We start from the raw sequence: 15804 nt of genomic DNA on the forward strand, positions 1-15804 counted from the left end.
GGTCAGGTCGAGCTCCACAGGTTGACTATATAAGTAAACAAATTCTTTTAAAATTTCATTTACCTCACTTTTACACCAAAGCTCTCCCTCCCCAAATCCATTTTCTCTGCACCATTCTTGGGTGTTCTTCAAGAACAAAGAACACCATCGCATTTTCCAGGAAATGACCACTGCGCCACCTCTTTGGCCGCTGATCATCGATGATGAACCCAAAAAAAATCCATTTTTGAAAAGTCCTTCGTATCCTCGTTCCAAAAATCAACGTTTTTTTTTAAAAATACCTCAGGGGAGTAGATCTATAAGAGAAGATTCGAGCACCCCCTTTTTTGGTCATCAGCGATGTGACTTAAAGATCGAGAAAGAAGACAACATGCATGCCAAAATCAACCGAGTAAGGTAAGGAAAAATGATACCCAAAAAAAGAAGACAAGTGGATCTTTGAGTATGATTTCTTGCGTATATCCTCTTTTTTCGATGTGTTTACATGAATATTTATAGTGAAAAATCTATTGTTTTTTAATCTCGATTTTTAGAGTTTTATCTAGATTAAATGTCTTGCTATTAGTTATTTTTGGGTATTCTATAACTCCACGTTGTTGCGTCCGAGAGAGAGGGTCGTGGGTTGTTACTGGGGCGAGGGAATCGGCAGAAGAATCGACCTTGTTGTTGGCTTGGCGAGTGAGTGATGCGGCGCTGCTTGGAATGTTAGGGTTTTGGAAACCCTAGCTTGCTGGTCCGGGTCAGGCTTAAGCGGACCCAGTTCGGGTTGTTGGACTGGTTTGCATGTAATGGGTTATTGAACTTGTAAACGGGCTGCTCCACTGGATCCGCGTGTTGGGCTTGCTGACTTGGGGTGCATTATTGGGCCACTTGTATTCTGAAGTTTGATTTTTGTCAGGCCTGTAAGATGTAATATAATAAAATGAATAAATGTATTATAATATATATATATATATATATATATATATATATATATATATATATTATAAATGTAATATATAATATGGAATGAGACGAAATTGGGTGTCTATAGCTGCTCCTCTTTTTCCTTTTTCGTGGAATGAAAAGTAGGACAAAGATAAAAGGACACAAATTTTCGTCCGACAGAGTTGAAAATTAACTCTGGTATTTCAAATAACTCCTTTTCGAATTGATTTGCAGATGACTCCTTCGTCGCGAGGTCGAGTCCATCTCGAAATAATATGGAATTAAAGTCGCAGTTCGAAATTTGGATCAGAGTATGGCTTGTCGTTGCCAAATTGTAGTCAACTTCGGTATTCTTCTCGGTTTAAAGACCTTGGTTAAAATTTTGACCAGAAAGTAATTCCTTGACTCCACCATGTGGTTGATAGGCCCTCTGTAACACCCCAACCCGTACCCGACCCGAATACGAGTCCGAGGTGTCACATTGGCTTTTAAAACCTTGACACTTAAAGAAAATCCCCGGGAAATTTAAAAAAAATCAAACGTTTAAAACAAAATACTTTAATTTACATAGAAGAGACTACAAAATACAAACTCGATCAGAGTGCTCATAATTAACGACTTATTACATGCCAACACTCTATACACAACAAAATACATACTTTGTCGATTACTTCTGATCTAATCTTCTAGTAGTGATACTGTCGTTGCCACTTCTATTACTGCTCTTCTTGTTTCTTGGTACCTACGTGTAAATCACTTACACGCTAAGTCATAGACTTAGTGAGACAATAAATGAACATGTAACAATAGATTCATAAATATCCATTTTTACCATTTGATCATGACATTTCAATATGCATATATATATATATATATATATATATATATATATATATATATATATATATATATATATATATTTCATGACATATATATAATCATGTCATGCACACATGAAACTTACCTTCTTGTATCACTTTCACTTTAATTTATCTTTCAATTGTATTGCCCATGTATATTATTGAGAATAGAGGTATGTGAGTACATTGAGGTTGTGCACCAATGCTGTCACCACAGTTCATATAAATTCCCTCATGGGGCACCGGACATTTGTTCAGTATTCGTCCCGAAGGACTGCTATATATGTCCCGTAGGACCACTACGTCCCGAAGGACTACAATACCCTCGACTCTTGGCATACCAACTATACCTATAGCTCTCGTATCATATACTATGGGCATTTACGATGAATACTTTTCTCATCACTTGTTCTTTCTTTTCTGTCACATACCACATGTATGTGTAACCATGTATTTCATATCATATCACATGTATCACGTATTGCATATTCATATATCATTTCATATATTCACATAACTTATCTCATTTCACATTGGTCATGTCTCATAGCATATATCACATATGCATATAATCATGTATATCATATCATATATAATAACCTATACTCATTTCATGTATTCATGCACATATAAGAATCACAAACTAAATAACATTTTAGGAGTCACTTCTTACCATAGTAACTCCATCACTGGCTCATCGCAAGTCAATGTCCGTTCAATAATATAAGTACAATTAAAATTGCACTCACCTTAGCCTTGTTTTCTTTGATTCGATCATAATCCTTTGATTATTCCGGAACTTGTTTAGACTCAATATCTACATAAATATAACATTTCAAAACAACTATCAGAAGCCTAAACCTTAAACTTGATGTTAACAACTTAAGCCAGATTAAAGAACCAAATTCCATTTTTCATTTAGGGGGAATCGATACCCCCAGGGGGAATCGATACCCCCTGGACATTCTGGAAATTTTCGTCCAAGAGGGGGAATCGATTCCCATTCATAGGGTATCGGTTCCCTCTACCCAAAAATTATATTTTAACCCCGAAAATCATCAATTCTTCACTTAATTCTTCTATTTTAAACCCCTATCATGTCATTAAACTCAACTACCATTACTTAAACCAACTTATATCCATGAAAATCATCTATAACTTCAAAATCCTATCCTTCATATGAAATTCAAGAATCATACTCAAATTTTAATATGTTCTAAATATAATTCTAACACTTTATATTCCTTAATTATCATGATGACAAGTCAAATTTAACTTCAAATTCAACTTATCAACTATTTTCCATGATTTCATATAAAAACTCGTTTTCTTAAATCTCTTATAACTTCTTCATCTTTTGATTATAAGACAACTTTAGCTTTCCTTAAGCTTAGTTATCATCTAATGATCAAAACCTAACCTTTAATTTAACAAATAACCAACAAATCAGAAAACCCTTACCTTTGCCTAGCTTCCACGGTTGGGAGAAGAAGAAAGGAAGAAGAAAGAGTTTTCAGATAACTCTTTCCCCCATCCCACGTGATTCATTCATATAATTGGGGGAAAAATATCTTTCATGCTAAATGACCATTTTGCCCTTTAATTCTTTGGATAATTACTATAAACTTTTAGGAAATATTTCTGAACCAATCATTGAACTATTCAAATATCCAATTTAAATCACCAAAATCAAAAGTTTTACAATTTAGTCACTAACCCATATTTTGGGATATTACACCCTCGAGCTGAATGGAATCGAATCTCGAAAGGTATTCGTTGACAGATAGTTTTTCTCGACTTAAGTTATGCTGTCGGAAAACAGTTTCTTATCACTAAGGCACAGGTAACTCAGGTCTTCTTCTCGACTTGAAAACCTCAACTACAATCGGACAGTAGTGTGATTGATGTGTCATCGAGCTGAATGGAATCGAACTCGATAATTTTGTTGACAGATAGCCCTTCTTGTCTTGAGCTATGTTGTAAATTTGATTTGCCTCTAAGTTGAATGTAATCAAACTCGAAGGTCTTTGATGACAGATAACTCTTCTAGCCTTGAGTTATACTGCAAATGATATGCCTTTGAACTGAGCGTAGTCGGACTCGAAGGTTTTTTATTGGCAAATAGCCCTTATTGCCTTGAGTTATGTTGCAAATGATGTGCCTTGGAGCTGAGCGTAGTCGATCTCGAAGGTCTTTGGTTGGCAGATAACCCTTCTAGCCTTGAGTTATGCTGCAAATGATATGCCTTGGAGCTGAGCATAGTCGAAATCAAATGTCTTTTGACTGACAGATAGCCCTTATTGCCTCGAGATATGCTGCAAATGATGTGCCTTGGAGTTGAGCATAATCAAACTCAAAGGTCTTTTGTTGGCAGATAACCCTTCTAGCCTTGAGTTATGCTACAAATGACATGCCTTTGAGCTGAGCGTAGTCGAACTCGAAGGTATTTTGGTGGCAGATAGTCCTTCTAGCCTTGAGCTATGCTGCAAATGATGTGCCTTAGAGCTGAGCGTAGTCGAACTCGAAGGTCTTTGGTTGGCAGATAACCTTTCTAGCCTTGAGCTATGCTGCAAATGATGTGCCTTAAAGCTGAGCATAGTCGAACTCGAAGGTCTTTGGTTGGTAGATAACCCTTCTAGCCTTGAGTTATGTTGCAAAAGATATGCTTTGGAGTTGAGCGTAGTCAAACTCGAAAGTCTTTTGGTGGCAGATAGCCCTTCTAGCCTTGAGATATGCTGCAAATGATGTGCCTTGGAGCCGAGCGTAGTCAAACTCAAAGGTATTTGGTTGGCAAATAACCCTTCTAGCCTTGAGTTATGTTGCAAATGATGTGCCTTAGACGAAGTCTCGTGCTTTGTCTGCCGATCTTGATCATTGGAATTGAACATGCCCCATTTTCTTCTCGGATTGCAGCCTTTCACATTTGAGACTGTCCTATTTGAAAATGTTTTTTTCCCTTCTCTTATTTAAGAGGGGAAAAAGGATATGAAAATATAAAAATTCTATAAAACATTGCCCCTTAATTCAGGCTTACAATCGAATCGAATCAAATTATAAACATGAGCTCAAAGAATATCAAAGGAATCAATAACTCTTTTAATGCCTTCAGAGTTATAGCTCTTTGACAAATATTCAAGTGGATGAGTTGGCTTTAGGTTGACTTCCTACTTTCTAAGGTTTCAGCCATAAAAAAATGTCATTTTTTCTCGATCGTTGCAACATGCCCCTCTTTTGGCTTGGCATATTAATTGGATACGGATAAAATAACGCAACTAGCATAATCAATTACTAGACCTTTTATTTCGGTCCTCTGAAATCTTCTATTTGTTCAAGCTTTGTAGGCTCCTCTAACAAAGGCAGTGCAAAAATATCGGTCTAAAAATAAAATTCTTGAGCGCTCGTGTAAAATTGACTATAACAGGTGTTCCTTAACTCCCTTAGTCCATTTTTATCGAAACTGCTTATTTAAATAAATTTAATTCGCCATTGTCTGGCTAGCTGAATCTATAAAGTCGGGGTGTTTAACCAATTACTCTAGAGGGACAGCTCAATATGTAAACACCTTTATCATGTTAGCTGAATCTTATCCATAAAGCCGGGGAGTTTAACCAATTTCCTTAGAGGGACAACTCAAGTTTTATTGTATAGTATAATCACTTTTATCAGGCTAGCTGAATATTATTCATAAAGCCGGGGCGTTATTGTATATATATAATATTATAATATGAGTATACGGATCCAATTTCTTAAGTTTGTCAAGAAGAACTTGTTATAGTCTAGGTGTTGTTAAAAGTCAAGGGGCCAAATGGAAATTATTCCATTGTTGCTTGAAAACAAGCGGATAGGGGTTTCGCTGGGGTCGTGTTGAGCTCAACGGGTTGATTATATAAGTCAACAAATTCTTTTAAAATTTCATTTACCTCACTTTTACACCAAAGCCCTCTCCCCCAAATCCATTTTCTATGCACCATTCTTGGGTGTTCTTCAAGAACGAAGAACACCGCTGCATTTTCCAGAAAACGGTCACCGCGCCACCTCGCTGGCTGCCGTTGATCGACACCTGATGACCGATGAACCCAAAAAAATTTCCATTTTTAAAAAGCCCTTTGTATCCTCGTTCCAAAAATCAACATGTTTTTTAAAAAAAATCACCTCGGGGGGAGTAGATCTAGAAGAGAAGATTTGGGCACCCCCTTTTGTTCATCAGCGATGGAACTTAAAGATCGAGAAAGAAGATAACATGCATGCTAAAATCAACCGAGTAAGGTAAGGAAAAATGATACCTTTCTTTTTATTCCTCTTTCGAAAATTACAAGTGGATCTTTGAGTATGATTTCTTGCGTATATCATATTTTTTCGATGTGTTTACATGAATATTTATAGTGAAAAATATACTGTTTTTTAGTCCCAATTTTTAGAGTTTTATCTAGACTAAATCACTTGTTATTGGTTATTTTTGGGTATCCTATAACTCCACGTTGTTGCGTCTGAGAGAGAGGGTCGTGGGTTGTTGCTGGGGCGAGGGAACCGGCGGAAGAATTGGCCTTGCTGTTAGTTTGGCGAGTGAGTGATGCGGCGCTGCTTGGAATGCTAGAGTTCTGGAAACCCTAGCTTGCTGGTCTGGGTCGGGCTTAAGCGGACCCGTTTTAGGTTGCTGGACTGGTTTGTGTGTAATGGGTTATTGAGCTTATAAACGGGTTGCTCCATTGGATCCGCGTGTTGGGCTTGCTGACTTGGGGTGCATTATTGGGCCATTTATATTCTGAAGTTTGGTTTTTGTCGGGCCTGTAACTTCTTCAACACAGTCTCCATAGATATTCTCCTCCTTGAATAGTTTCTTGAGTAGATGAGCCCTAAATTTATTCGTTTCCTGAAGTAACCCAAATAAAAAAAACAAACCCAAAAACCAAATTCTGCCGTAAAATAAGACATGCCCAAAATAATTGGAAGCGTAAAGATGTGAGAGGGTAGAAAATGAGAACTAATAGCATCATCGAATTCGGGAATCGGGTCAGGAAATTTATACTCAGCAGCTTTGCAAATGAAGTTGGGCAATGAGAAAGAGAGAAAAAAGTGTTGTAGTTTTTATGGTTAAAGAGTAGGCGAAAGAATTTTTGAAAGCAAAGGAAAGTGAAAATGGAGGAGGAGAAATAGAATGAATTGGGGAAGAAGGAAAGGAGGGAAATGAGAGAATTGTGGAGGAGAGAATAACTTTGCTTAATGAACTCGTTTCCCTTATCTTCTATTCTTCTAGCCTGCTGGGGTTTAACGTGGAGGATACGGTGGAGGAGAGTTGCAGATAATGAGGGAAGGAGGGTGGGGGTAATTTTAGGGTTTTTAATTTTTTAGGATTAAAATATTAATATTAATGTTTTATTTATTTTATTTTTTATATATTTAAATTTTATAAAAAATGAAAAAATTATAATTAGGGACATATGTCAAACAATGAATGGATAACAATTTTTATTTAATGATCGTTAATCTTCGAACACCTAAAATATTAATATTTATAATGTAGATACTTGTCCAAACTCTCAATTAGGCATTAAGCCTCTTAAATATCCTAAAATTTTAATGAGAAAAATTAGAGAGCTCGTTCATGAAAGCAAAAAACAGGAGTAAATTATATGTTTATTTCATTCAATATACTTTTAATTTTTTCATTTATTTACTGAACTTTAAATATTGAACTTTTTCTGTTATCCGATCGTTAAATTTCTAACGTCGTTAAATTAAAATTAAAAAAAAAAATTAAAAGTAAAATGAGTGAAATAAGAAAGAGAGTAAAGTTTAGTGAGTAAACATGTAACATATTTTATTATTAAAATAAGTTGCATCAACACCCCGTTATTGAGTAAACGGTTTAGTAACAAAAAATTATGTCTAAAATTTAATGAGAAAATTGAAAAATTGAAAGTATGATGAATAAAATAGAAGATAGAGTAAAATTTAGTGAGTAAGCGTGCAATATCCCCGTAAAAAACAAATAAGACTCTCTCCCAAATTTGCAAGAAGATCAAAACAAGAAAATAAATAAAAGGGAGAGAACTCAGCAGCATAGCATTTCGAATCGGCCTCGAGAATCTTTCAGATCCGAGCAACCGTCCGATGATCGCAATGTCGTCCTCCTTCTTCTCCTCCGTCCGATCGTTCACCTTTTTTGCCGCCATTTACCTCTTCCTCTCTCTCGCTTTCGCTTCCGAGTCGGATCACAAGGTGAATCTTTAGATCTCGTGTTTTTTGGTGTAATTCTTTCTCTTTTTCGAAATTAGATCTTTGTACATTTTTCGTTGTATTCAATTCTCATTCTTTCTGAATGAAAGCTCATATTATCATTTTTTTTATTATGTGTTTGATATTCAGATTTCATTGATGTCGTATATTGTTTTTTTTTCTTGCAGTATCAACAAAATGATCCAATAACTCTATGGGTAAATAAAGTTGGTCCGTACAACAATCCTCAAGAAACGTATAACTATTACAGCCTTCCTTTTTGTCAACCGGGTTCGAATCCAGCCCACAAATGGGGTGGTCTTGGTGAGGTTCTCGGTGGAAATGAACTGATTGATAGCCAAATTGATATAAAGTTCCAAAGTACGCTTTCTTTGTTTCTTTCTTTCTTTCTCTTGTTTGAGTCTTAATTTCGATTGCTGTAAGCTTTTCTTTTAAAACAAATTTCCAATTTTTTATTTCTTCTGCTCCTTTTTTTCTTCAACAGAGGATGTGGACAAAGGTGTCATTTGTCAACTGGAACTTGATGAAGCAAAGGTCAAACAGTTCAAGGATGCAATTGAGAACAGCTATTGGTTTGAATTCTTCGTAGGTATGTTTTTCTCCTCATTATTTTACATGCACGAATAGATCTAAAACGGTATTGATACTTGATAGATCAGTTGGGTACTTAAAAATATATGGATCTGAAAGTATCAGAAGTGTGGATCTCTTCGTAAAATAGTAGGTGGCCAATAAGAAATGTGATGCCATGTATGCCTTAGGGCAGAGCACACTCCGTATTGAATAAAATGTGCTTTGCGTTTTTCGGGACTACAAGGGAATTTGTGGATGCAGTAGATGCTCGGTGGATAAGTTACTGCTGCATTTCATTTGTTGACTTGTCGAACAATACTGCTATTCTTCATCAAATTCTCTAGTAATGATCCCCTATTTGCCTAGGTCTTTTTTCTCATCTTCATAAATCAAAGAAGAGAAAACTTTCTGATCTGCACTATAAAATTTTAAGGAGCATACCAAGTCTGCCCTCTTGAAATCTTAAGGATCATGCCAAGCCTACATTCTTGATTGGACATGTTATTGTGGATGGTTGCATCATACTAGCTAGAAATAAGAGTGGAATCATGTACGTAGATGCAGAGAGTGTGGATGTGTGGGTGCTTTCTCTTGGTATTGTATGTCCAAACACAGGCTTTAAGGATTATTTTGTCTAATAATATGGCTTTCTTTGTTGAGCGCTTACCCTTTATCATCCTTGGCTTCTTGTTGATGCAATGTCTTGTGCTCTTCGTGTTTCCGAAAGTTCAGATGACCTGCCTTTATGGGGTATGTGATTTATCTACTTCCTCTTATTTTTTTTCTGGTCTACTAATCCTTATCTACTTTGTTACTGAAGAGCGTATCTTTGAACTTTTTAGGCTTTGTTGGCGAGCTGCATCCTGATAGGAACAATGAAAATGGCAAGCAGATCCTTTACACACATAAGAATATTGTTATTAAATACAATAAGGATCTGGTTTGTGGTTTATAACATATATATGATTTATGTTCCATGTTTTGGAATCTTTTATTGTCATAGACTGTTGTCTCTTGCAGATTATTCATGTCAATCTCACTCAGGAGGGTCCAAAACCACTGGAGGCTGGGAGAATTTTGGACATGACATATTCTATCAAATGGCTTCCTACTAATGTCACTTTTGCTCGTCGTTTTGATGTTTACTTAGACTATCCTTTCTTTGAACACCAAGTGAGTAGCTTTATTGGTGTTTGTTTCCTCTTTATGAGATTCTTTTTTTTATCTACAACAAGATAGTTCATTTTTTGTACAACTCCTCTTGCGTTAGGTTGCTCTGTTTTCTTGTAATTTCCCAAGAGCTTTACATGTTGCAATGTGCAGATCCATTGGTTCTCTGTTTTCAATTCATTCATGATGGTTTTCTTTCTCACTGGTTTGGTGTCAATGATCTTGATGCGAACTCTGAGAAATGACTATGCAAAATATGCTCGGGAAGATGATGATTTGGAAACTTTGGTGATATTACCTTCCCCTTACTCTTTTTTTTTTTCGTTAAGGAAATTTCTGTTTTCTGAAAATTGTTGTTCTTGTTTTTCCCCTATTCTCTCAGGAAAGGGACGTGAGTGAAGAGTGTGGTTGGAAACTTGTCCATGGTGATGTTTTTAGGCCTCCTAGCAATTTGGCTTTGCTTTCTTCTGTCGTTGGCACAGGCGCTCAGTTAGCATTGCTTGTTCTCCTTGTCATCTTATTGGCAATTGTGGGAACTTTGTATGTTGGGTATGTTAATAAGATATTATGAATTTCAAAACCCATGGGAGCTTTCGACATTTATATATTGCTGCTCATCATGGTCACTTTTATGTGCATATAAAGTCAAATATAAATGCATAGTGCTACTCCATGAAGCCCTGTTATATGAGCTTCTTGTTTTTTCTAGCATTATTTATTTTTTACCATGATTTTTTTTCTTTCCCCTCATTTTTTCCATAATGGTGACCACACATTATTTGTTGGTTTTGGTAATTCAGCTTTCAGCCTTTTATTGATAATAATCTCATAACCTGATTATTTTGTTCAGGAGAGGAGCCATTGTCACTACTTTTATACTGTGTTACGCGTTTACATCATTCATTTCCGGTTATGTGAGTGGTGGAATGTACTCACGAAATGGGGGTATGTTCCTTTTCCCTTCTCATCTGGCCTGCATTTAACCCTTTCCTTGTGGATCTTCCAAGAATTTGGCCTCTTTTCTGTTTTCTAGGTAAAAGTTGGATAAAGTCAATGATCCTTACAGCATCTCTGTTTCCATTCTTGTGCTTTGGGATTGGATTCATCCTGAACACAGTTGCTATATTTTATGGATCTCTAGCTGCTATTCCGTTTGGTACAATGGTGGTTGTTTTCGTAATTTGGGCTTTCATTTCATTCCCCCTGGCACTTCTTGGTACAGTTGTTGGAAGAAACTGGAGTGGTGCTCCAAATAATCCATGCCGTGTGAAGACCATTCCTCGCCCAATCCCGGAGAAGAAATGGTATCTTACACCCTCTGTGGTCTCTCTGATGGGAGGACTTCTGCCGTTTGGGAGCATATTCATTGAAATGTATTTCGTCTTCACATCATTCTGGAATTACAAGGTGAAATTTTTCTCTTAAGTTTTAATTGCTTGACAATGAGCATCTTCGGGGATTGAATCACATTTGCAATTCTTTCGTTAGAGTATTAAATTATTTGGATGCATGTTTGATAACATACATAAAAATACACCTAATGAACGATTATGTACTATTTAAAAAGAAAAATATAGACAAAAATAGCCTTTCACATTTTCTTAAGTTGTAAAATTGGTATTCTGTAGTATTTAATGTATTGCCATTGCTATGGAAATTGGAAAGGAAATAAAATCCGTAGGCTGTGGTAGATATTGGATTATAGTTAACTCCAGCTTAGGCAACCATACGTCTGAATGAAATGAGGAAATAGTTTAGGGTTTTGTTGTATGTCCATATTCGAGTAATTTCATGCAGTATACTTGTGTTTCGCAGGTTTATTATGTCTATGGTTTTATGCTACTGGTCTTCCTGATTCTCATCATTGTAACCATTTGTGTGACAATTGTGGGGACATATTTCTTGCTAAATGCCGAGAACTATCATTGGCAGTGGACATCATTCCTCTCTGCTGCCTCAACTGCTGTTTATGTGTATTTGTACTCGGTGTACTACTACTCTGTGAAAACCAAGATGTCAGGCTTCTTCCAGACCAGCTTCTACTTCGGTTACACTTTGATGTTTTGTCTTGGTTTGGGAATTCTCTGCGGTAAGTTCTGAAATATATATATATATTAATCATAATTGTAATAAATAAGATCACCGAAAACTTTTCCATGAGCTTATTTCAAATAAGCATGTTCTCCCTTGCCTTTTTCCAACAAGATCCCAAGTTGGGATTTTCCTTGGCTGAGATTTTGGACACTTTGGGATATCGAAGCACTAGTCATTTTATGGTTTCTTTCATAGATCGGGTGGTGGTGGGTTTATAAAAAAAATGCATGGTTGCTTGTTTTACTTTATCTCTTCTGCTTGTCACCGTTTGGTTTATGCAAAACAGAGAATGGAGTTGTTTAATTAATGTCATCGCTTCATGTGGTTTTTGATTACGCAGGAGCTGTTGGTTTTCTTGGATCGAATTTGTTCGTAAGGAGGATCTACAGAAACATCAAATGTGATTAGAACTTTTGCTGTCGGAATGTAGAGAATCGTTGATGCTTCCAGGAGCCTTTTAGTTGTCGAGGCAATAAAAACATCAAGGGGAAGCATCAGTTATATAGGGACCCCTACACGAAATCTGCAGAGCGGTAAGCCCCCACTATTTTTGTTCCGCATTCCTTTTTATTTTCACCCGGGTTGTATTCGGAAGCCTTGATTTAGAAATCAGAATCATTGTTCAAAAAGACAGCCAAAAATATTAAAACTCCTCTCATTCTGTTCTATACTATTTGTCTTTCCAATAGATGCTTTCAACTGATGATGGATAATTTCCCTTTGGATTTTTGTTCTATTATTTGCATATATTTTATGGGATTTTTTTTTATCTTCATTAAAACTTTACTAGCAATTTTTTCGTAATTACGTTGATTTTATGTTCTCATAGTTTTTTTTTTAAAAAAAAATTGGTATTTTTAAGACCTAATATTTTACTTATTTTAGTGTTCCTAGTGCTAGTAGTTCGGTCCCCCATTTGTGAATCGTGCAAGATTCATGAATAGAAAGGGCAATTGGTCAGGCGCTCTGTTTGATTAGAGAATGAGAAAAGAGTATTATTGATATCATCTCCGGTTAGGACAACAATAATTTAAGTGTAAATCATAAATTTTACTGTTCAACTTTAGTCTCGCTAAAGTTTTGGTAGTTGCTTTTTTTAATTATATTAAATCGAACAAGATGCTTCAAATTTGTTTTCTTTTTATTTTCATGGACCCACCACGCTTCAAATTTCAAGGATGTTCGACCACGATATATCACTTCTTCCCTTGAGATTGTTCTTCGTCCGACCAAAACCTAACCACACTTTATAACCTTGATTAAAATTAAATGTTTGTTATCTCTTATATTTACTGTCAAGACTCCAGAGATAATAATAAATCTATTATCTGCCATGACAATTTATCTCAACGGAAAAATAATGCATTCAGTATCTGAAAATTGGAAAGTAAGAAACAAATTTAATTGCGAAGGCATATATTTAAAAAAACTACATAATCAGAAACAATGTTTTAAAGTCATATATTTATAAGATTAATATGAATATAAATACTTATAAAAGATATACGACCAAGGACTAGACGATATTAATGTTTTCAAAGATATGGTATCCGATTATGGGGTATTATTTTATTGAGTCATCGATTATTAAAAAACTACAAAATGGTTTTAACGGTAGAATGTTACTTTTTTAAGCTCTCAATTATTAAAAGTTACAAAATGGTCACTCGACCATTTATTATGTTACAAATTCATCCTTTTTCATTACAAAATTGATGATAGTTTGAGCTAGATGTTAACATGCTAACTGGGATATGATAGTTGTTTGAGATTCTAGGGTCAAATTATATCATATCTCAGTCAATAAGTTAACGTCCAACTCAAATTGCCGTTAATTTTTTAACAGAAAGGATGAGTTTAGAAAACAATGAATATTCGAGTGACTATTTTGTAACTTTTAATAGTCGGGGGACTCAAGAAAGTATGTCTTATAGTCGAGGGAATTTTTTGAACTTTTAATAGTCGAAAGACTTAACAAAGTAACACTCTATAGTTGAGAACCATTTATGTAATTTACCTAATTTTATATTAAAATTTACTTATAAAACTATTTAATAATACGTATAAATCAATTAAATTATTTGTTTATCTCTAACATATCAATTATTTGCACATTCGTTAAAATCATGATAATTTGTAAAAATCGAAACCCAAAGCAAAATTCCATACGTATGGATAACTAGATTTTCCTATGACTTGAATGAGAAAGACTCGACTAGAAAAGAAGAACCTTTGCTCGAGAAGATACACGCCTTGGCCTGAAGTACTGCGTAGCTTGTCGATGTGGGACGCGGAACAGGAAATTTACATATACAAATACTTAATTGAAATGTGAAAAACAAAAAAAAAATATAATTCAGGCTTTTCAAGTTCTCTCTTTCTAGATATATGTACAAATATATATAAAAAGAACTTAGAAATTAGCTTGGAACTTGGAAGAATTCCCAGTCGAAATTACTTGCAGACTGCAGTTTGTTAACTTTCTACAACTTCTACACGCTTTCCAGGAAAAATACAGGAAGCTAAAACTATATATATAAGAATCTGTTGAGGGTGCAATACAATTGGCAAGTGAAAGGAAGATATGGAGCTGATATTTTCAAAGCTACTAACACAAACTGACATCGAGAGAAGATTATCGGTGCTGACCCGTATTATGTATTGGCTTCCTTTCATCGAAGGTGACACTGGTCGCCGGTACGCCGATTTACGAGTGGAGGACATCGGCTGCCACGTGTGGACTTTCCGGTGCATATGGCGAGATGGGGTGTACGCAAAGCCTGTTTTCTCTAAAGGCTGGCTTGAGTTTGTGTATGCCAAAAACCTTAGAATCTATGATAAAGTCGAACTGTATGTGGAGAAAGATGTTGATGCAGCCGCTGTTGCTTATAGAATTGAAGTGACAAGGAATGTTTTGAGGTTGATGGGTCGAGATATTTGGATTCACGTTCAACATTTACATCTTTATGGTTTGGTTTAGATTTTTATATTTACTTAAACACATGATTGAAAGGGTTTTGTATTTATATTCCAATATACATTATGAGTGATTAAAATTTAATTAATGTGCCTTAATTATTATTTTAATTATTTTGTAAGACCTTCACCTATAGGTATATCATGAATTGATTAAAAATGGATATTTTCCCCCCAAGAAGTCAGAGAACAAGAAGAACAGAGAGCCACAAAAAAAGTAAAGATTCGTGAAAGAAGAGTGGAGGATCCTGAAAACTCCCAAACAATGGACAGTATGCAAACGGAAGACGAGGTCCAAGATGATGTTAATGCATCCAAAGAACGTCCCAATAGCCCTGTGATGACCACTTATGCTGAGATGGCTGCTAGAGGATCGCTGATGAACAAGAATCCACCTGTCACGATGCCAGAAGAAGAAATAGTTTATTAAGAAGGAGATGTTGCTATGGATTTATCGGGAGACTATCCTAAAATAAGTTTCTCTAACCGTATCCATGAATTGATTGAGAGGAATATGAAGCAAGTTATCATCACTAGATTATTGGGGAAAAAGATAGGTTATAAGGCGCTGGTTAACAGGATACATGCTTTGTGGAGACCGTTAGGAAATTTCAATTTGATTGATCTCGATGATGACTACTTTCTAGTGAAATTTAAAAATCTTGAAGATTATACGAGAGTGCTCACGGAGGGCCCCTGGATGATCTATGGAAGTTACATGACAGTGCAACCTTGGTCTAGAAACTTTACCACCTCTGAAAAGCATCCTTCTCATGTTATCGCCTGGTTGAGACTTCCTGGTTTACCCTACAGGTATTACAATAATGTATTAATCAGGACAATTGCGAATACAATTGGAAAAGTCATCAAAATTGATTACAATGCCAAAGTTGGAGAAAGAGGCAAGTCGCTAGAATTGCGGTTGTTATTGATTTAAATAAACCTCTTATTCCATGCGTGGGAATAG

At 35.7% G+C, this 15804-nt stretch overlaps 1 protein-coding gene across 1 annotated transcript; it reads left to right on the forward strand.

Annotated features, from left to right (window-relative positions):
- Positions 1-7774: 7774 nt before the first annotated feature.
- On the forward strand, positions 7775-12529 carry LOC120176037 (transmembrane 9 superfamily member 1-like). The gene is made up of 12 exons (XM_039182553.1): positions 7775-8006; positions 8192-8384; positions 8509-8613; positions 9330-9347; positions 9440-9537; positions 9618-9770; positions 9921-10055; positions 10150-10316; positions 10618-10712; positions 10801-11174; positions 11583-11856; positions 12202-12529. Exons 1-12 carry the CDS (start codon positions 7899-7901, stop codon positions 12267-12269), a joined length of 1788 nt encoding a protein of 595 aa, XP_039038484.1. The 5' UTR covers positions 7775-7898; the 3' UTR covers positions 12270-12529.
- Positions 12530-15804: the final 3275 nt, after the last annotated feature.

This window comes from Hibiscus syriacus, unplaced genomic scaffold, assembly GCF_006381635.1.
Source record: "Hibiscus syriacus cultivar Baekdansim isolate YM2019G1 unplaced genomic scaffold, ASM638163v2 tig00112225_pilon, whole genome shotgun sequence".
In the NCBI taxonomy this organism is placed as follows: Eukaryota; Viridiplantae; Streptophyta; class Magnoliopsida; order Malvales; family Malvaceae; genus Hibiscus; species Hibiscus syriacus.